The sequence below is a fragment of the Lipotes vexillifer genome, unplaced genomic scaffold, assembly GCF_000442215.2.
Source record: "Lipotes vexillifer unplaced genomic scaffold, Lipotes_vexillifer_v1.1 scaffold743, whole genome shotgun sequence".
Classification (NCBI taxonomy): domain Eukaryota; kingdom Metazoa; phylum Chordata; class Mammalia; order Artiodactyla; family Lipotidae; genus Lipotes; species Lipotes vexillifer.
The window spans coordinates 658,744-681,740 of NW_006779070.1; the positions used below are offsets into that span (position 1 = coordinate 658,744).

General features: G+C 39.8%; 1 protein-coding gene across 1 annotated transcript in view; it reads left to right on the plus strand.

The window, feature by feature from the left end:
• Positions 1-22,997, plus strand: part of USP28 (ubiquitin specific peptidase 28) — a 43,503-nt gene that overhangs the window by 6,679 nt on the left and 13,827 nt on the right. Inside the window, exons 3-12 of the mRNA XM_007452209.1 lie at positions 1,362-1,467; positions 2,391-2,550; positions 7,914-8,000; positions 8,716-8,853; positions 9,797-9,870; positions 11,411-11,487; positions 12,754-12,902; positions 14,650-14,777; positions 17,924-18,019; positions 21,038-21,217. Of these exons, the coding sequence (XP_007452271.1) occupies positions 1,362-1,467; positions 2,391-2,550; positions 7,914-8,000; positions 8,716-8,853; positions 9,797-9,870; positions 11,411-11,487; positions 12,754-12,902; positions 14,650-14,777; positions 17,924-18,019; positions 21,038-21,217 (1,195 nt within the window). The remainder of the gene's footprint in view (positions 1-1,361; positions 1,468-2,390; positions 2,551-7,913; positions 8,001-8,715; positions 8,854-9,796; positions 9,871-11,410; positions 11,488-12,753; positions 12,903-14,649; positions 14,778-17,923; positions 18,020-21,037; positions 21,218-22,997) is intronic.

Here is a 22,997-nt window from a genome sequence, read left to right on the forward strand (position 1 = left end):
GTACCTGTGTTGAAAATCAGTTGACTATAACTGTGAGGTTTATTCCTGGACTGTCAATTCAGTCCCACTCATTCTGTTCCATCGATCCATATGTTTGTTCTTATGCCGGTAGCACAGGGTCTTGATTTTTAGTTTTGTGTTCCTTGTGGTTTTTTTCTTTATAAATTAAGTATTTCATTGCTCATATATAGAAATTCATTCAACTTTTGTTCATTGATCTTTTATCTAACCATCTCTTATTTTTTTTTTTACATCTTTATTGGAGTATAATTGCTCTACAATGGTGTTAACCATCTCTTATTAATTATAACTATTTTCCATAGATTATTTTGGGTTTCCCTTGTAGGTGATCATTATCTGTGAATTATGACAGATTTGTTTCTTATTTTGCAATCTTTATTATTTTTTAAAATTTATTTTATTTTGTTATCACACTGCCTGGAACTTTCAGAACCATGGTGAATAAAAGCCCTCAACAACAGAGATCTTTGTCTTAGTCTTGGTTTTAAAGGAAATGCATGTAACATTTCACGATTAAGTGTAAAGTTTGCTGTGGGCTTTCCATGGATATTCTTTCTCAGTCTAAAAATATTCTTTTCTCTTCCTATTTGGCTTGGAGTTTTTATTCCTTAATGGAGGTCGAATGTTTTAAAATACTTTTTCTGTATCTATTGAGATGATCATTTTTTCCTTTAACTGTTAAGATAGTGGATTTTACTGGTCTGTTTTCTAACATTAACTCAGTATTTCATTCCTGCAGTGAATTCAGCTTGGTCTTAATATATAATCTTTTTTGGTGTGTTAGCAGGATTCTATTTGCTTTTATTCAGGCTCTTTGCATCTGTGATCATGCATGAGTTTGTCATTTTTCCTCTCTCTTACTGTTCTTGATTGGTTTGTGATATACCAAGGTGTTATGCTGACTTCATAAAATGAGTTGAGGAATCTATCCTCTGTTCTCTAGAATAGTTTGTGTGAGATTGAAAATATCCATTCTTTGAATGTTCAACTTTTAGCTGATATTTTACAATGATAAGTAAAGAGACTGTTTAACCTACAGGTATGGGATATATTTCTGACTCTGTGAAGTAAGGCTGCAAGAGGGGGTATTTGACTCATCGCATTTTAGCAGCTTGTTATTACTGTACTGTTAGCTAATCATAAGGTTACAGTGTAGCTGTAAGTTATTCATTTGATTCTAGCATAGAGTAATACAGTTGTTTTTACACAGATGAGCCATTGTATTGAGAGTTAGGAAGTGTATCTCATTTTGTGAATGCTTTTACCTTTTTTCCTACAATACAAACAGAAAGGCAATGTTTCCTGCATGTAGACTAATTAAATTTCTATTTATCTTACAGAAGTAATAGACCTTACTCATGATAACAAAGATGATCTTCAGGCCGCCATTGCTCTGAGTCTGCTGGAGTCCCCCAAAATTCAAGCTGATGGAAGAGATCTTAACAGGTTATTGATTTAATTTATAATCTTTGCTCTGCACATTAGTGTGTAGGTCAAAGGCAGTATCTCTGCGAAACAGCTCTGCCAGGCTTCTTTAATTGCACCTAAATGAAATTTCTTTTATGAGAAAATTTAAATTCACATATTCGCTTCCTTACTCTTTGGTTCACTTTTGAAGAAGCTAAACATGATAAGGGTCTTATTGCAGACTGTGGTCTTTGAGTTGAGTAGAAGCCTGCACGGTTTTGTAGTTCACATTTGCTAGTGGGGAAAAAACCGTCTAGGGCAAATATCTGATAACTATGTATTCTCTTTATTAACTTTGAGCCTTTGTAAACTTTGAATGTTTTGTTGTTGGCTATTGAAAATGAAAGTTATCAGTCAGCTCCCCTAGGACTAGGAGGATATATGTTTTGAATTGGTACCGATTTGGTGATTGTCTGGTATTGTTCAGATATCCAGTTCCAGTGGTGGCCCATCAGTTTCCAGACATGTTTATCCCCTCATACTGCCAAGTTGTTTCTTTCAGGGAAACTTAGGGCCGTGGTTTGTGTGCTAAGCAATTTCGAGGCTCTTAATCTTTAGCAGAGTGTCTCTCTTGCCTCTTTCAATGGCAAGGTCTGAGATAAGGCACTATTGTTGAAATGTAAAACTTTTAATATGGTAGCCATAAATAGTCTTGAGTCTCAACTCAGTTCCGTCAGGGCCCTTGTTAGTAATAATCTCTGTTATGGCAGGATTAACAACTCGATGTTTAAACCTTTTCACTTATGTTGCAACCTTATGGTTATTATATAGCCAGTGGTTACCCAGTAAAGAGTTTATCTGGCATTTTGAGTTACCTGTGAAAGCTTACCTACATCCTCCATATAGTATATTGTTGTTTAACTCTTTTCTTTTTTGATGTGTGATATGTTGGCACAATATAGGATGCACGAGGCAACCTCTGCAGAAACTAAACGCTCAAAGAGAAAACGCTGCGAAGTCTGGGGAGAAAATCCCAATCCCAGTGACTGGAGGCGAGTTGATGGTTGGCCCGTTGGGCTGAAAAATGTTGGCAATACGTGTTGGTTTAGTGCTGTTATTCAGGTATGGTATTAAGAGACAACTGTGTCTTCTGGAAACAATTTTGTAATTTATTAAACTGAAATGTGAGAAGCATAGCTTTAAAAAAAAAAGGAAACATAAATAAAACTGGAGGGTTTTCCCCATGGCATTGTGTTTTGGTTGCTTTCTTGTGTTTTGGACCTAGATGCTCTTGTGTCTAACTTGGTCAGTACTGAAAACAGAGTCTTCTGTGGTTATAAATAGGTTGAGGAGGTGTTTTGGTGAATGCTGTATTACAGCAGAGCAAGAGCTAATAAGGAGAAATCAGTCTTTGGGAGGCTATCATAAATGACCAGGCAGGAAGGAAATGATGGTGGCCTGGAATAGAGAAGTGGCATAAGCCATGGAAGGGAGGAGTCAAAGCATTCACGAGGTATTTAGGAGATCAGATCTATAGGATTTGATAAGCAACCGGGTAGGGATATGCGCAGGAGGGGCTGAGAAAGACTGCAAGGTTTCTAGCTTGAGGTACCAGGTGGACGATAGTGCCATTTAACACTGGAGGAGGAATAATTTGCGTGAGTGTTAAACGGGGGATTTCCGTTCGTTTTATACATGCTGAGTTTGAGGGTCCACGTGGAGATACCGTGTAGGCAGTTATCTCTGTGAATCTGTTGTTCAGTAAAAAGATCTGGGCTGCAGATATAGTTCTGGGAATCAGTAGCATGTAGATGGTGATAAAGCCAAGCTAGAGGATGAATTCCCCTGGGGAGCATGTTGCCTCTTAAACTTAACGTGGCTGCAGTGCAGCGCTTGATCCCGCCCTGCAAGCTTCTCCTTCACAGTACTTGACACCGACCCAGCTGCTTAGCCAAAAATGGAATCCTCCATTTCCACACATAAAATCCATGGGTTCCTTCAGCTTACTCTGTGCCTGGACTGTTTTAGCACTGGGGAAACAGCAGTGGATAAAACAAAGCCCTCACTCCCATGGAGTTTACTTGGAAAAGAGTGGGACCGACAGGAAACAAAATATATATCAGATGGCGATAAGTGCTATAAAGATGAATGAATGAGGGCAAGAGGGGCTAGAAAGGGTTCAGCTAGAGAGGGAAGGGGTGCTGTTTATATAGGGGGGTTACGTATGGCCTTTCTGCTAAGGTGGGCATCTGAGTAGAGGCCTGACTTAGGCGAGGGAATGAGCCATGTAGTTCCGTGAAGAATGTTTCATATAATTATATAGAGGACACTGCAGACAGGGAACAGCAAGTTCAGAGACTCAGGTCAGGAGCTGAGAAATAGGGAGAAGGCTGGAACTGGGTGACCGAGGAGGGGGAGCAGACGGCTGTGAGTGCAGGGAGGTGGTGGAGGCGGGGGTGGGGGAGCTTGGGGTCGTGGTGAGGGTTCAGGAATCATGTGAGGTGGGAAAGTATTGGAAGGTTTGGAGCAGACAAGTGCTGCGATCCTACTCCCAAGAGGCTCACTGGCCTCTGCATTGAGAATAGGATGTAGGAAGGTCCTGGGGAATGAGGGACACGAGTCAGTTCTTTGCTTTTGAGAGAGAGGGAGAGATTGAGATTGAGACCGAGACCCTTCCCTGGATTCACTTCCCTCCTGTGAGAGATGGTGAAAGGAGCGAGCCTTTGGAGGGGATGACTGAGAAAGGCTTCTGAGAAAGCCTGGGAGGACAGGACAGAGAGCAGGGCATGTGGGGAGGGCTTGGCCTCCGGCAGCAAGAGGGCAAGAGGGTAACAGGAGAGGACAAGGAGGAAATGATGACTGCCAATTAAAGTGGAAATAGTTCCTAGTAGTCGTTTTCTCCTCTGAAATAAGCAGCCATTTTTTGAGGCAGAGTGGAAGAGTGACAGAATCAGGTTTTAAAGGGAGTGAAAGTTTAAAATCGTTGTTGTAAACAGCGGGAAACCAGTTGGCTCCAGAATACAGTGGCAGGATTTCTGAAAATGTGAAGGTCTACTTGAGGTTGTAGACCTTAAACGTATAGTGGTATCCACGTGTCCTGTTTGATCGGAACTTTTTCTCTTAGCTGTTCTCCAAAACGCTGAAGTGGAAAATTAAATTCATTTAAGTTGGAGGATTTGCTGGGTATGATGAAAGGACAAAAGAGCAGTTTGAGGGACTTCCCTGGTGGCACAGCACAGTGGATAAGACTCTGCGCTCCCAAAGCAGGGGGTCCGGGTTCAATCCCTGGTCTGGGGAACTAGATCCCACATGCATGCTGCAACTAGGAGTTCGCATACCATAACTAAGGAGCCCGCATGCTGCAACTAAGACCTGGTGCAACCAAATAAATAAATACATAAATAAATAAAAACTAAGAGATTGTTTAAAAAAAAAAAAAGAGCAGTTTGAGAATTTAATGAAAGATGGGTAGAGACCACGGAATCAAAGCTGGGGAGAGGGAGAAATGAAGACAGGAAGGGAGGACAGGAAAGAGGTCTGTTTGCTTGGGTTCCTGATGACGTCAATGCACAGGTGTCCTGTGGGTCATTGAACAAATGAGCCAGAAGACAGGTTATGGTTCAAGAGGAGGTTTTTCTGAATTTGTGATCTGAGAAGTGGCAGTGTTTCCGGTATTGACATATCCTGGGTATGTAGAGATGGAGTGGAGGAATAGGTCATGAGACGTAAGATGCTCATGGGAGCTGGGAGGTCCCTCGGCTGAACAAAAGTACCTGTGTTCCCTCAGAAAATGTGAATTGGACTCCTGCTGTGTGCCTAGCACTGTTCTAAGCCCTTGAGATATAGGAGTGAACCAAACCAAGACAGAGCCTTGCCCTTAGGGATTTAGATTCTTGTGAGGCAAGACAGACGAGGAACGATAAATAGAAAATAAATAGTTGAAATAGGAATCAATAAATAGTTGAAAAACTAACTAGTTAACTACATAGATGTTTATATAGTATGTTAAACTCTGGTCAGTGTGATAGAAAAGAGAGCAGGGTAAGGGAGATTGGAATTGCCGCAGGAGGGACGGGAGCAGGTTCCAACATAAACTACGATGTTAGGTTAGGCCACGTGAGGGGATGAGATTGGAGCAGATGCCCGGGATGCAGCAGGCGAGGGAGTGAGCCAGGCAACTGTCGGGGGAGAACATTCCATGTAGAAGGGGAAGCACCAAACAATGGCCACAAGGTGGGAGTGAGCTTGGCATGTTCACAGGACGTCAGAGTCCCGAGTGGCTGGAATGCTAGGAGTGGAGGCAAGGATCACTGGAGGCGGGGTTGGAGAGGTAACTTGTCTTTTGCTCTGAGTGAGATGGGGAGTCATGAGGGTTCTGAGCAGAGGAGTAATGGACTCTGGCTCGAGTTTTAAAAGGCTCCCTCTGGCCACTGTGAGGAGAGCAGAATGGAGGGGGCGCGGATACAAGTGGAGAGACCTATGAAGGCGGCCGCTGCAGTCATCACTGAGAGGCCGTGCTGCCCTGGACCAGGCTGGTAGCCGTGGAAATAGAGAAGAGGTTGGAATCTTGATTTATTCCCAAGGCAGAGCTGACCGGATGTCCTGTGGATTGGGTACTGACCAAAGTCACCTAGTAAGGATGCCAGACTTGGGATGGCAGAGCTCTCACCATATGACAGTCTTCAATGAATCAGGTGCTTTATTTTGGTTACATTAGAAAGATAGTTAGAAGGAGCTGTGTGGAGAGTGGGCTGGTACAGAGGAGGTTCTAGAGGCAGGGAGACGATGTGCCGTGATCCAGGTGAGCAGTGATGGGAGTTTGATTAGAGCAGGTGATAGGGACTGATAGAGAGGAGGTGGTTTATGAATAAAATAGCACCCCAGAGGCAGAGTGCAAGGGACTTCTTACTGGATGTAAATGGTTGATAAAGGGAAAGGAGTCATCGATTATTCTGAAGTTCTAAACTTTGATGCCTGGAGGAGGAGGATGTAATTAGTGATACAGAGACTACAGGAGAAGAAGCAGATGTTGGAGGATTGAGTTGATATTGGTTTGGGAAATGAGTAACATCAGCTCACACTGTTGTAGTTTTTAAGAATAATGGCATCTTTGGGAAAAGCCAGATTTTGGTGAAGGTGAGGAGGTAGAGTGAAGGGACTTGAGAACGTAAAGCCATTTCTCTCAAGGTAGAACAGAAGTGCTGGAACATGTTACGGGATAGTCAGCCGAGTAGGGGTGAAACCAGGAGGAATGGAGATGTGCTAGGTAGACATGGGAGGTGGGAAGGGAAGAGACGGGGCTGCTTGTAGAGCTGAGCATCCCAGTCCCGGCTCCAGATAGAACTTTGGTATCACATCCTAACCTGACTTAAGTTCCCAGTCCAGGTGTACACTCCTCCTATTGGCTGAATCCCAGTAGAGCTTGTCGTGGAGTGGGGGAAGTCGGAGGCTTATAGTCCACCCAGGATGCTGCTTCAAGAGTTCCAGTCTGTGGGCTGGAGGGCTTTTCATCTGAGGATTATGTTATGATGAGGAGTTATATTCATACAAGAGTTTGTTTTTGTTTTTTGCAGTATGCGGGCCTCTCACTGCTGTGGCCTCTCCCGTTGCTGAGCACAGGCTCCGGACGCGCGGGCTCAGCGGCCATGGCTCACGGGCCCAGCCGCTCCGCGGCATGTGGGATCCTCCCGGACCGGGGCACAAACCCATGTCCCCTGCATCGGCAGGCGGACTCTCAACCACTGTGCCACCAGGGAAGCCCATACAAGAGATTTTTTAAAACATTAACTTTCAAAAGATATTCATAGTTGGAAAAATGTATGATTTACAAACAATAAAAAGGAATTCCTTTCCCCAATTCTGCCAGCCAGAGATATCTGTTAAAATTTCTTAAAATACAGTATTTAAGGCAAAGAGTGGCGAATAGTAAAGCTTTAGAAAGAAATGTTTCAAATCCCTGTACTATTAAGTCCCCATTGTACCCATCGCCCGTCATACCACCCCCTTTACACAGATACAACCACAGGTGTATGTAATCCTAAACAGTGTATCATGTTGTTTTATATGATTAAACTTCTTATGAACAATATAATACTCTATCTTTCTACACCTTTTTCTCACACAGAATGTTTCTGAGCTACATCTATGTTGATACATGTAGCTCTTGATCATTCATTTTTACCGTGTAGTTGTCCTTTTATGAAAACATTGTTTCTACAGTATTATTTTAATGAGTATATAATAATCTGTTATACAGATGTACTATAGTTTATTTAATCTTTTTCTGCTAGCCATTAGTTTTTTTCTAGTTTTTTCCTATAAAGGATTAACATTCTTCTGGCGAAATTTTTATGTGTAGCCATTACTGTTTCCTTAGACATAGTAGAATTACTAGGTTGACAGTTATACATACTTTTAAGGTAAAAAATATTTTTTTGCTGCAGTTGTTTTGAAAGAAACGCTATTAATCCATTTCTTTATTTCAGTCTCTGTTTCAATTGCCTGAATTCCGAAGACTTGTCCTGAGCTATAGCCTACCACAGAACATACTTGAAAATTGTCCAAGTCACACGGTAAATTGGTGTCAAGGAATCTTCACTGTTGTTTAGTCCCATTCTTCCCAAAGGCCTTTTCATTTTGGGTAAAGCTGGTTACTGTGATGCTCTTTGGCTTGTGCAACATTTGTTTTCATTTCCAAATGGCTCTTTTTCTTTCTTTGTGACAAGAAATAATGTAAAGTTAAGCAGGAATAAAATTAGGAAAACAGTTCTAAGAAAGTGGCAGGTCACCCTGATGGCCTCAGCTTCTCCGCCTCTGGGTGGGAGATTTAGAAATCCCTGTCTGTTTGCGCCTTCTTCAGGCTCCTTTAGTCGCTTGCGCTGACGGCTGCAGAGTGGATGACCTGATGCTGGGAGGCCTGGGCCGTCTTAGAAGAGTCTTTAGTCCATTCTTGCCAAAGGATATAGCCTCCTGCTGAGATCTAACCCTTCCCAGGATTTCCCTTGGTGGTGCCTTTCCCAAAAGGAGGGATGGCAGCGGTTTTAGAAAATAAACACTTTTGCTTTCTGACATTATTCTCTCTCTGGCTTCTACGTAGATATTCTTGAGTTTAGGGCAGTCCCCTACACAGACCTTATCAGAGTACCTATAACAGTTTGAGACCTGATTCCAATCTAGAACTTTGTAAACATAAATTAGGGAGAGATTGTTGACCACGTTTTTCTTTATGTGTTCAAAGTTTCCAAATATGAGGTTATAAGGGTACACACATCGCTATCTTTCCTGCAGGAAAAGAGAAATATCGTGTTTATGCAGGAGCTTCAGTATTTGTTTGCCCTGATGATGGGATCAAATCGCAAGTTTGTAGACCCTTCAGCAGCCCTGGACCTCTTAAAGGGAGCATTCCGATCGCCTGAGGAGCAGCAGGTACAGGAAGCCCATAGTCCTCGTTCTTTCCCCCGACTCTGGAGTTTGCAACGATGCCTTGTTACTACTACTGTGATGTTGCCTTGTTTCAGCTGTGTAATAAGCTACGAACGTGACTATGCAGGACTCCGGGTGTCTGCTTTTGCCCTTTGTAATGCCTAAGGAACAAGTGAAAAACAAAGTGTGTGTATGTACGTGTTGTGTGGGGGAGGCTGGCTGTTTTAAAGGAAAGAAGAAAAAATAGTAGAAAGAATAGAATTTTCCAGGGGCTGTTGAAGTAGAAAGGAGGAGATTGGAAAATATCTCAGTGAATCATGGCAGAGGGTCACCGAGAAAAGGAAAGTCTGTCCTTTGTCTGCACCTTTGTCTTGGCATGGCCCAAATAGAAATCCTATTTTTACAACGATCTAAACCCGAGTTCAGTAGCTTTTCTGAGCAGTCTTTCTCTTCTAGACTCTAGTACGTTCCTTTCCCTGCCTCCTATTCAGATCAAAGCTATCACTATTAGAGCAGCTTCTTCATAAAATTACTTTTTTTCTCTATTTGTCTAAAGGTCCTGCAGTTCTACAAAATTCTCAAAACATTTCATAAAGGTTTCCTTTCTCCATTCAGATCTCATATTGTTCTAGAGGACTTCAGTCTGTTCTTTGGACCTTTTTTTAAAGGCCTAACTGGAAGATTTTGTTTGTTAGTTTGTTACAAATAGATGTGGCTAGAAGGGGTAGTGTTCCCATTTCCTCCTAATCAGAAATCGCCCAATGGGTCTTGTGTGTTGTCTGCAGCAGCTGGGTTCCAATGTTCCTTGTATCGTCACGATATTTGGACCTGAAAAAGAAATCCTTTGTAGTAATAGAATCTTAATCGTTGGTGGGATAAGGGCATATTTTCATTTCCCTAAGTATACTGTTGGGTCTAACTCATGCAATTTGTGCGTCTGTTACAGCAAGATGTGAGTGAATTCACACACAAGCTCCTGGATTGGCTAGAGGACGCATTCCAGCTAGCTGTTAATGTTAAGTGAGTGTTGAGGATTTGTTTGTACATCCTTCCTACACAGCGGGCCAGTGAGAATTATGATTTGGGGGGAAATTATTCTTCTCAAGTAGAAATTGCTGATTTTTACCAAACCCTGTGGGGTAACCACTCATATTTATCATTGTTTATCCCCCTTGCCTTTGGTTTTCCCCCTGTAGATAATCATATTAACCTGTAACTTTTTTCCTAAAAGGGTCATAACTATTAACTTTTTAAAAGTCATCACCTGTGCTGTAAAAGTATTGAAAGATACATATCAATCCTTGGTGTGAGAATGGAGGTATAATATGAATACATTGAATTTAATTATTTCAGTCACTGACAGAAGTAAAATTCAAAGCAAAGAATATAAATAGCCCTTGCCAAATACAGATGCAGAGATACTTGCTTCCTAAGTTTTTTTTTTAAACTCATAAAACAGCTTTCCAAATAGCATCTTACATAGTTAATTTAAGATAGGCTTATAGAAATAAGCTGTTTTCATTCCATCTCTATTGTGCCACCAGGAAAACATTTTCATATTCATTTGGAAAACTGCACAAGAGGGTTCATTCTTACTTTTATATGACTTCTATACCTTATATATTTCTGTCACTGGATATAGATGTATATATTGAATGTACACACACACATGTATTTGCATGTATGACTCCCCTATTAGACTTTCAGTTCTGTAAGGCCAGGGATCATGCCTGTTTTGCCTTTGTGTCTCCAGAATTTGGTACAGTGCTGGGTATATACTTGTTTAATGAGGGGTTTTTTTGTTTTTTTAATTTTCTTTAACATCTTTATTGGAGTATAATTGCTTTACAATGGTGTGTTAGTTTCTGCTTTATAACAAAGTGAATCAGCTATACATGTACATATATCCCTATATGTCCTCTCTCTTGCGTCTCCCTCCCACCCTCCCTATCCCACCCCTCTATGTGGTCACAAAGCACCGAGCTGATCTCCCTGTGCTATGCGGCTGCTTCCCGCTAGCTATCCATTTTGGTAGTATATATAAGTCCATGCCACTCTGTCACTTCGTCCCAGCTTACCCTTCCCCCTCCCCGTGTCCTCAAGTCCATTCTCTACATCTGCATCTTTATTCCTGTCCTGCCCCTAGATTCTTCAGAACCATTTTATTTTTTTCTTTAGATTCCATATATAATGTGTTACCATATGGTATTTGTTTTTCTCTTTCTGACTTGCTTCACTCTGTATGACAGACTCTAGGTCCATCCACCTCACTACAAATAACTCAATTTCATTTCTTTTTATGGGTGAGTAATATTCCATTGTATATATGTGTCACATCTTCTTTATCCATTCATCTGTCGACGGACGCTTAGGTTGCTTCCATGTCCTGGCTATTCAATGAGTTTTTGAACTGAACTAATCCGTTACTTATTTTAGAGCATACTTAGATCTTTGAGGGTTGATGAAAATGTATTATTTTTGTTTTTGAATGGTGATTTGGCTTAATGTATTGCTTATCTGATCCAAATGATACAGAATTGTTTCCTTGTTTTAAAAGCAGCAATCCCAGGAACAAATCTGAAAATCCAATGGTGCAGCTATTCTACGGTACTTTCCTCACTGAAGGGATTCATGAAGGTAAATTCTCTGCTCTAAATGTTAATTCTAGACTTGTGACCACATCGGTATTACTGTGAAATGGCTGTGAGAGTCAGACAAATGCAGGTTTGAATACTGGTTCAGCCTCTTAGTATGTGTGTGATCGTGGACAAATTACATGAGATCCTGGATCCTCAGTCTCTTCATCTGTAAAACGGGCACAGTGTTTGTCTCAGAGTTGCTATATTGAATTGTGTAATATTTGCACAGCCTAAATCTGGTATTAATGTCAGACACACGCTGATGTTAATCAGTTTTCTCTGTTGTTTTATCTAATCTCAAGGTTTCATTGAGTCAGGCTGCCAAAAGTGTGTCTACTCTAGGGGCTTATCTAAGCTGCGTGTTGGACACATGGCCAATCATTCTCCATCTAACACCTGTCTTCTTTTACCCCTCTGATAGCCTTTGTAAAACAGTCTAATCCAGGGACTTCCCTGGTGGTCCAGGGGTGAAGACTCTGTGCTTCCACTGCAGGGGGCATCGGTTCAATCCCTGGCCAGGGAACTAAGATCCTGCATGCCATGCCGTGTGGCCAAAAAAAAAAAAATCCAATCCACTGTCACTCCCCAAAAACAGCATTTCTTGATATCGTATAACTAGTCAAGTGTTCAAACGCCCAATTTGTTTTACAATTTCCTGTGTATATAAATATATAATTTTACATATGTAAAAATAAATACACTTCCCCATATGTATACTTTTTTACAGTTTGTTTTAATCAGGATGCAAATGTGGTTCATTTATGATTGGTCTTTTAAGTTCTTTTCAAAATCTGCAGACTGTCCCTTCCCTCCATTCTTTCTTCCTTGAAATACATTTTTTAAGAGATTAGGTTGTTTGTTCTCTTATGTTCTCTACAGTCTAAAATTTTGCTGCTTGCGTATCTGTGATATAGTTTAACATGTTCCTCTTTGCTCCTCTGTTTGTAACTTGATAGTTGGATCTAGAGTTTGACCAGATTCAGGTAAGGCTTTTTAATTAGTCAAGACTAATTCACAGGTGGTGGGACAGTCTTCGATCAGGAGGCATAGTTGGTTTCTTTCTTTTTGTGATGTTGGCAGTTGTTAAATGATCTATGCCTGGACCTGCTGGTTCATTAGAGGTAGCCATCCCGGCTAAGTATACTTGTAACCAGTTCTCAGCAAGTTGCTGAATTAAGAAGATACTGTCTCTCTGGTGCCAGGAAAAAAGCTTTCGATAGCAGTAGTGATGTCTTTAAAAAAAGCAATCTGTTTCTTTGCCTAGGGAAGCCCTTTTGTAACAATGAGACCTTCGGCCAGTATCCCCTTCAGGTAAATGGTTATCGCAACTTAGACGAATGTTTGGAAGGGGCCATGGTGGAGGGTGACATTGAGCTGCTTCCTTCTGATCATTCAGTGAAATATGGACAAGAGGTGAGTTGGATATTTTTATTTGCTTTGCCAAGACAAAGCCAGGACTGAGCTTTTGGGCAAACTGTTTTCACATCACATATTAAATAACTTTACACTAACAGGACTTGAACTAGTCTGAAGTCTCTCATGAGTTGCTAAGAGTTAGTGAGTCTTAGTGTTTGATGAATAAATTCTTGTATGAATTTGAGTTAATCGTATAAAGGTTGTATGCTGCTTCTGACGTTTTAAGTATGATCAAGTTTCTCTCTTTCTGTTGAAGCCTACCTGTACCTGAGTAGGGAGAACCACTGCCTCCATATTTTCGGAGGGTAAAAGTACAGTGATTAACTCCTATGGTATGCCATTTAGAATATTTTCCCTATTATAGTGTTTACTTTTCTCAGTTGTAAATTCTGCCTTTGCTTTAAAATTTTTTAAATGTAAGATTCATTTATTTATTTTTATGGGTTGGAAAGAAAGGGGGAATTACAGGGCAAGCAAGGGTAATTAATATCTCAAAGTTCCCGTTAAGAATTAGTTACATTGTAGCATAATTGCCAACACTACACAGCTTGGATTATTCTCCTTTCATCATACATTTTGAACAGAATTGTGCCTTATATGAGTCCAACTTAGTAATTACTTATAAGAGAAAGAAAATCTTTCTTGAATTAAATAGGGAGCCTGACTTGAGCCTTGTTAAAAGTGTATTGGCTGTAGAGCAGTGTTGCAACTGAGAGAGCTACTGCCTCCCTAGCTTTCCAAGGAAAGTATTAATTCCTGATTGGGAGGCATATCATCTGTGCCATCTGTGCAGAGCTGATGCTTGCTCTTACAAAAGGCAAGGAGTGTTCATTAGCGACTTAGACCTCTGGAGACCTCTATTCAAGAATGGGACCTCTCTATTAAAAAGAAAAAGAAAATTGTGCCTATTTAGGTATAGCTCTGAGGTGGCCAGGCAGGCTGTCTGGATTCACCTCATGCTGACAAGGGTATGTGGAGGGACTATAGCTATTTGCACCTTTGGTAAAGGGAACATTTTAAAGCTGTTCATACAGACCTCTGGCATACAGGTGAATTGAACAGAAATGCCTTTCCGGGTTTAGCTTTTTCCTCATCTACTATCAGTGACAGTTGAGATCTTCTTTATAATTCAGTGCTTTCTGTTCTTGAAACTCAAGGCAACATTATAGGTTGATTTGACTAAGTCCTTTGTGAGATCTGTAAATTCTTGGAATCCAGAGATTTTCTCAGAAACTTCAGAACTCATAATCATGAAGCTGTTTCAGGTTTCCTTTTTAGAAATAAAGGGGATTCAAGTTATGGTTAATAGACTGTAAATAAATAGTATATAGTATATGTACACATATTAATCTTTCTCGACAATTTCTAATTCTTTGGTTAGGCTAGCCATTTTCTCCAGGTTTTAAACCTCTTGAATACTGATGATGCAGTGAATGATGTGTAGATTCTTGGTGAAGTTCACATATTTAAGGGTTGTCATTTCTGAGGATGATAGTTGAGTTAAAATGTTGCTCACTGGCTTGTAAATTTGGAGTCTTGAGAAGTATTTAACCATATTCTCTAAGAAGGCATGATTCTAAGTGGGCATTTTACTGTTTGGAATAAAAAAAAAAAAAAAAAAAAAACAACTCTAGTATGAGTTGGATTACCAAAGGAAGAAAGTCTGGTGAGGGATAGTTTAAATCTGGCTATTGCTATTTCCTAAAATTAACTTTTCTCTCCCGCATTTCTACTCCTGACGTAGCGTTGGTTTACAAAACTACCTCCAGTGTTGACCTTTGAACTCTCAAGATTTGAGTTCAATCAGTCCCTTGGTCAGCCAGAGAAAATTCACAATAAGCTGGAATTTCCTCAGATCATTTATATGGACAGGTGAGTTCTGTGGTTGATTGTCTTCTTAATGTGTTATAGCAGTAGAAGTGAGCATATACTAAGTGTATTGTACATAGGACTCACCTGGAACTCTTGATAATATACATATTTGGATTCAATGGATCTAGGTTGCGACCTAAGAGTTTGCATTTCTAAGAAGCTCTCAGGGCAATGCTGTTTGATGCTTCTGATCTCTGGACCACAATTTGAGTAGCTAGGCTTCCAGTGAAAGCCCTGCTGTCTGGTGAACAGTATCTGGAGTAGCTGCTGTGTATTTCTTTCTCATTTAATACTATTTGTATTCCTGAAAAAAGAAAAAAATCCTAGACAGACTTACATTATAGAATTTTAATCTTCTTAAAGTCTGTTTTATTGACATATAGTTTACATACAAAGAAGTGTTACCATTCTTAGGTGTACAGCTGATGAATTTCAACGAATGTATACAGCCGAGTAATACCACCATCATCCGGAAGGTGATATAGATATAGAACATTTCCATCACCCGGAAGGTTCCCTCGTGCCCCTTTACAGTCAGTCCCTTCCCTCCACCTTCAGGCAACCACTTGTTTTCCGGTCCTGTACTTTTGTCATTTTTAGAATGTCATAATTAGGGACATTAATATTCAGTATGAGCCCTCTTGTGGCCGTCATCTTTCACTTAGAATAATGTATTTGGAATTCATCCATGTTGTTGCATATATCAGTGATTTCTTTTTTAGTGTTATTGAGTACTATTACATTGTATGGAGGTACCACAATATTTTTTCCATCAACTAGTTGATGGACATTTCAGATGTATCCAGTTTTAGGCTATTATGAATAAAGCTGCTGTGAACTTTCACATAAAAGTCTTGGTGTGGTTTTTAGTGCTTCTGGGTAAAATACTTGGGAGTGAGATTGCTGTTGTATGAAAAGTATATTTTTAACTTTATAAGAAATTTCCAAACTGTTTTCTAAAGTGGCTGTACAGTTTTGCGTTCCTGTCAGCAGTGTATGAGAGCTACATTTGCTCCAAATCAACAGTACTTGGAATTATCGGTCTTTTAAGTTTTAGCCATTCTCATGGGTTTGTAGGAGTATTTTATTTTTCTTTTGATTTATAGTTCCCTGATAACTAACAATGTTGACCATATTTTCATGTGCTTAATTAATGGTCATTTGTATATTTTCTTAGGTGAAGAGTCTGTTCATATCTTTTGTCCACTTTTTAATTTGGTTGGTTGTGTTCATACTGAGTTGTAAGAGTTCTTTATATATTTTAGATACAAATCCAAATATTTTCTAACTCTACTTGTCTCTTCCATTTCTTTACTGGTATTTTTAGAAGAGTAGGGGTTTTGGGTTTTGATGAAGTCTAATGTATCAAGTGCCCTTTTATAGTTTGTGTTTTTTGTGTTCTAATTAAGAAATCTGCCAACCCAAGGTCACAAAGGTTTTCTTCAATATTTTTCTAGAAATTTTGTAATTTTAACTCTTAAGTTTATGTCTATGACCCATTTAGAGTTTATTTTCATATATGGTATGAGGTAGGGGGATTTTTTTTGCAGGGTGGGTAAGGCAGCATGTGGATGTCCAATTATTCCAGCATCATTTGCTGAAAAGACTCTCTTTTCCCCCATTGAATTACCTTGGTACTTTTTTCAAAAATTAGTTGAACTTGTATTTGTAGGCCTTTCTCTGGAGGTTTTATTCTGTCTATTGTATAATCTTATGCCAGTGCTACATTTTCTTGACTACTGTGATTTTTTTTTTTAACATCTTTATTGGAGTATAATTGCTTTACAATGGTGTGTTAGTTTCTGCTTTATAACAAAGTGAATCAGTTATACATATACATATGTTCCCAGATCTCTTCCCTCTTGCATCTCCCTCCCTCCCACCCTCCCTATTCCACCCCTCTAGGTGGTCACAAACCACCTGACTACTGTGATTTTATTGTAAATCTTGACATCAGATAGTGTAAACCTCCCACTTTGCTATTCTTTTAAAAGAATTGTTTGGGCTGTTCTGATCCATTTCTATCTAAATATTAGAAGCAGCTTGTCAAAACCCCTAATAGCTATTAGGATTTTGATTGGGACTGTGTTGAACCTATAGATCAGTTTGGGGAAATTGACATCTTAACAATTTTTAGTCCTTTAATCTATGAATATGGTATAGCTCCATTTACTTGAGTCTTTGCTAATTTCTCTCAACAGTGATTTATACTTTTTTGTGTACAGTTCTTGAACATACCTGATTGTTTATCCCTAAATAATTATTGCTTTTGATGTTATTATAAGGCTTTATAAAAAACTTTACTTTTTGTTTGTTCTTTACAAGTATACAGAAATGCAATAGATTTTTTTCCTCTTTCTTTTTATTTTTATTTATTTATTTTTTTTTTTTTGCGGTACGCGGGCCTCTCACCCCTGTGGCCTCTCCCGTCGCGGAGCACAGGCTCCGGACGCGCAGGCTCAGCGGCCATGGCTCATGGGCCCCGCCGCCCCCCTTATTTTTATTTATTTATTTTTTTTTTTTTGCGGTACGCGGGCCTCTCACCCCTGTGGCCTCTCCCGTCGCGGAGCACAGGCTCCGGACGCGCAGGCTCAGCGGCCATGGCTCATGGGCCCAGCCACTCCGTGGCATGCGGGATCCCCCCGGACCGGGGCACGAACCCGTGTCCGCCTCATCGGCAGGCGGACTCCCAACCACTGCGCCACCAGGGAAGCCCCTCCTCTTTCTTTTTAAATTGACTTTGCATCTTTTGACCTTACTAAGAAATTCACTTACTAGTTCTGATGCATTTTTGTCGATTCCTTGAGATTTCCTATGTAGATGATCATGTTATCTGCAACTAAAGGCAGCTTTACTTCTTCCTTTTCTATCTGTATGACTTTTACTTCTTCTTTTTACCTTACTGCACTGGCTATGCCTCCAGTAAAACACTGAATAGAAGAGGCAAGAGTGGGCATTCTTGGATTGTTCCTGATACTAGGGGAAAGCTTTCAGTCTTTCACCATTAAATATGATGTTAGCTCTGTGTTTTCATAGATATCCTTTGTCTGATTAAGGCAGTTTCCTTGTATCCCAAGTTTGCTGCAACTTTGTGTCATTAATGTTTTTAAATATAAATTGTGTTTGTGGGATTATTAATTGCTTAGGTACATGTACAGGAGCAAAGAGCTTGTTCGAAGTAAAAGAGAGTGTATTCGAAAGTTGAAAGAGGAAATAAAAGTTCTGCAGCAAAAACTGGAAAGGTAAGTCATAGACACCTTTGTACTTAGAAATGTGAAAGGTAGAGTAGGATATTAAAATCGGATAATTTGCTTTTATCTAAAAATTCAGAGTTTTAAGTATTAACTAGTGTTATTTTATAAAATAGATAAGAAAAATGTGTTTCTAAGTGTGAAACTGTCTTTAAGATGTGCAATAGTAGTCCCAGGGAACATTAGTGACCCAAGTCACACAATTGGCAGTGTACTGAAGAGCACCCAAGTTCTGATTTCACAGCTCTTTACTTTTTCTTCTCTCCTTGCCATCTTTTTCACAAACACAGGAGAGGTGACTGCCACAAAACTGTAATCGCTTTGTCTTGGGAAAGCAGTTTTGAGGTGCCTGGGGAAGGTAAAACAATGGTGTTCTCTCTAGAGTGGTGCTGACTCAAACTGAAGGCTTGTATTTGTGACACATACCAAGTCCTTTCTCCTGTGGAGGGATCTTTCCCTTTTTGTTCATCTGTTCTGCAAGGACTGTTTCTGTGGGCTCGCCACGTGACTTCCTAAGGAGGAGTCATTGTCATTTCTCTCTAGTAGGAGAGAGCCCATTGATTTAATGTGCAGGAAGGAAATCATAAGTACACTGTCAGTGGCTTTTCCCCCTTTATCTACTTAGCATTTTTGCTGCTACCACCCCACCTCTACCCACTTCATTGCTAGCTCAGTAATTTCCCTGACGGGCAGAACCTTCCATACCAGCCCGAGAAAGACCCTGTACCTATAGGTGCCCCTCTCCAGCTCCCTCTCTCTCACTTAGGAGGAACTTATCCAAGAGGTATTATGATCCATCATCTAGTTGTCTAAATATAGACTTAAGCTGGGGATTGATTCCTCACATACTCCTGGAAGTGACTTATGGGACTTTATACCTGTGGCAATATTTTACTTTTAAGATTTTAGTGATACTTTGTAAGATTGGAAAGTTCTGTGTTTATACAACCAGATATACATGATGCATTATAGCTCAAAAATGCTCAACTTTCCAGTAACCAGCAAGGCATTCTGGCTTATTTAGATTTTAAAATAGTGTACAGGGGCATTTTCTATAGTATGATATTACTTTCTTTTTAAAATAAAGTGGCTTTTAAAATTTCAGATAATTTTACTTGGGTAATTTTTTTAAAACTTGCTTGTCTGTGTGTGACATAATCCTGGGAATCTATACAAGACACTGTTAACGGATACCATTAGGTGGTAGAAGTGAGATGGAGGTGGATGGCTTTTGTGGTTTGTTTTACACTTTTTTGTATTTGTTTTCTTACCAGGTGCATATATTACTTTTATTATTTAAAAAAATAAAAACGTTCACCATTTCTTCTATAAGGTACTCTAATACTAAAAATAAGATTTCTTGTGTACAGTGTAGACATCTTTTTTGAAACTACTTTTGCTCTGATTCTACTAAATTAATACAAGTGCTGCATTGTATGAAGTCGTTGGTCTAAAGGAATTCAGTAGAAGAACAGAAAAATGATTGTCATAAAACTGAAGATAAGTTTCTTAGAGAAATTTTTTCCTGAAATTTTGTATAAGGATCACGTTAAAATACAGCAAACCTGAGAAGAGTTACAGATGTAAAAGAATGACTTAAAATCTTATGACAGATTATCAGTGCTGCAGTGCCAGTAAGAAGATGTTGCCTTTGGTCCAAGCCAGTGCTGTATTAATAACTTCTTTTAACAAACACTGAAAGCTTAAGAAGACATGTTAACCATGTCTATGGGGTAGACAAGAGGTTTTAGTTCATGTACTGTAGGAGTTCAGAGAGGGGAGATCTTCCTTTGGCATTTGGGGGCATGGCATATGGAGGGGACACTTCATGGAGAAAGTAGATCTTGAAAGACCAGTTGAGTTTAGGTAAGCTAATAGCTGAAATTAAGCCAAGGAAATAGGAATGTAAGGAATGGAACAGTTCTTCAAAGTTCTTCTAGTTTTACAAATTTAATATCCTTTTCAGTGAAAGCTGTAACTCTCTGTGGCAGGCAGATCCACAGGAGAAATCATTCTGGTTCTCCTTTCAGTTAGAGTAGCTGAAGTGTCTTTGCTGCATACCCTCTAACGTGGTTGATTTTGAGTCGCATTATATATTTTTTTATTTCATAATGTCCTTTTTGATATAGAAACAGACAATTTTCCTTCTTCCTAGTTTTATGCCTGTTTCTTTTTTCACTTTCTTTAGAGAAATGTGAAGTGACTCTATCCTTTTATAAATGGAATCCCAGGATTATAGTTTACCTGTACCAATGAGTCAGCTTAATTATGTACCATTTAGACTGTCTTCTGCAGTGAGCTGTAGAATTCACTAAAGTAAATCTCTTTACTGAGTGTAGCATGTGCTAGTAATGGCAGAACATTGGGTATTATTAAAATAAATAATTAGTTGTTTTGGTTACATATCGAAGACATTTATTATTTCCTAATCCCAAAGAAATCTTCAATAATTGATTCCTGGCCTGTCCTGTTGAATGAGTATGTGAATAGTAGGGTACATAGGACTCGGCAGAAGAAAGATTTGCGTTTTCTTATCTCTGACCTTTGTCAATACCTGCTTCCCATTTCCAGATTTCTCTCTCATTTTTCCTAATTGCAGAGTACTTGATCTAAAGGGCAGCAGAGAAGAAACCGTTGGGTACTAGTTCACCAGCATTATTTTCAGATTTGAGTAATGATAATATATCTCTTTTGCTTTAAGAAACAGGATTTACTTTTATGACAAGAGCCTAAATGTGATACGAATCAAGAGGAAGCATCACTGGTGTGGCTTTGACTAGGAGCCCATTTTAAATGCCTTTTGCCAGGTGTAAAAATTTAGGTTATTGTCAGTTTTCACTTTTGTAGTTAGAGAACTTTTTGCTCTATAGATTAACGTATTAAATATTGTATGGCATTTTTGGAATAAGCCTTTCCATTGACTCTTCGGAAAATAACAGATCTTTTGTCAGCGAGCCTGAAAATACAAGGCAGCCTTGGCAGTAGAGCACCATTGTCTCTGCCTCCTAGGTATGTGAAGTACGGCTCGGGCCCGGCTCGGTTCCCACTCCCGGACATGTTGAAATATGTTATTGAATTTGCTAGTACAAAACCTGCCTCAGAAAACTCTGCATCTCAAAGTGATGCACGCATGACGTTACCACTTTCTTCTGAGCACTGCCCGGCTTCTGACCTGATACCCAAGGAAAGGTAATGCAAACAAGTTTTAAAAATAGTGTGTAATGGGTTTTTTGGTTTAATTTGAACTGTGCACCATCTTTCCACCTGATTAACACTCACCCTGTAAGAGCTCAAAGGCCGTGAGCTCTTTCTTTGTCTTAAAGGGAAGGATTTTGCCAACTGTCACTTGGGTGAATTTTTCATAATTCCCACCGGTGCCTTCGTCTTGCCCACGGGATAGTTGGGATTATTTCAGAGACGTTTTGAACTGTTTGGAATAGTGTTCATTCTCCAGCAGGCCCACTTTGCTTTGAGCTTGCTATAAGCTAGGTGCCACAAAAGGCCTTCCTCAGAGGAAACCTCAGCCCCTGATCTTCTAAAACATCTCATCTTCTCGTTTGCTGAAGAAGTGTGCATGACTAAGTAAGCATCACAAATAGAAACTCACAAATAGAAACTCACAAATAGAAACTCACAAATAATAGAAAATTAAGATGGAAAAGAACTGGCTCAAAATTGAAGAGGACAGCCTAGAGGGGTTTATCCAGTAAAGAGACAGGGAGGCCACATCATGTGAGCCCTTGATCCTCTTGCAGCTCAGCCATGTACAGCACCCTCTGTGGCCTGGAGGAGCCACTGGGGCCAGCGCGGATCAAATTTGATGTGTGTGTCCTGGCTAACAAAAACACTAGAACCTATAGAAAAGGTTAGACTCTGATGTTAAAAAAACAAAACAAAACAATCATTCTTCCAGCTCCCCCCGCCGCACACACACGTATTAATATTCATTCATTGATGTGTGTGCAGAAGTGCATATCTGGATAGAACAAACCAAATGGTAGGAGTGATTATCTCTAGGGGATGGCATGAGGCAAGGGGTGGGGGGTTCTTTTACTTTTATACTCTACCTATGCGTATTTCTTTGGATTTTTGTAGAATGTTTTTATGTCCTTTGTAAAATATAAATGGTTTTAATTTTTTAAAAGTGGTTTAATCGGTTTAATAACATAAAATAGTACTGCCTATATTAGATTTTAAAGTGCTCTGTGTGTGTGTGTAATCTTTTCTGAGATTGAGATGTCTGCTCTTTTGCTTATATTGGGCTTATTTTTCCATATGTCTGGGTCCTTAGGGAAAAGAGGTTTTCTCCATTACTCTGTGTATGGGAGAAAGGCAGGTGGGAAAGGGAGAGAGGGTTGCTTTTAAGTCAGAGGTAGGAAGTTTATATTCTTCAGTTTGGGTGTGAAACAGAAACCTAAGTACAGTCACAGGATTAGTTTATATACCTGCTGGTTTGTCTGTGTGCAGTTTGTTTGACATTAGTTAATTAGTAGATAAATTAACATTTACTTTACATACTTTATTCTTGGTTTACAACAACGAAGTAAAGAAGTTAACATCCCACATTTCATAGCTGAGGTATTAGATTACTCGCCTGAGGCTACTAACTTTTCCTTGGGTATTTGGCTAAGGCGTGGTAGAGCTGAGATTGTCTGCCTTTAAGTCCTGCACCCTGTGCTCTCCCAGGGGGCCACCTATTTGCATTCCTGTGAGTTGGATGTTGAGCTGATACTATTTTTCTTCTGTGTATTTTGTTCCTGGATCTGTCTGTCCATCTCACTTTAGTCAGTTGCATCTTGGAAACACTATAGTTGATTCCTTGATTATTCCAGTCCCAATCTTCTCTTCTCCATGTTCCTTCTCATCCTTTCTTCATGAAAAGGCAAGTGGTTAGAGAGCAGGAGGCATAGACTCTTAAACCCAGGCGGATCTGGGTGTAAATCCCTCCCTGTCATTTACTAGCTGGGTG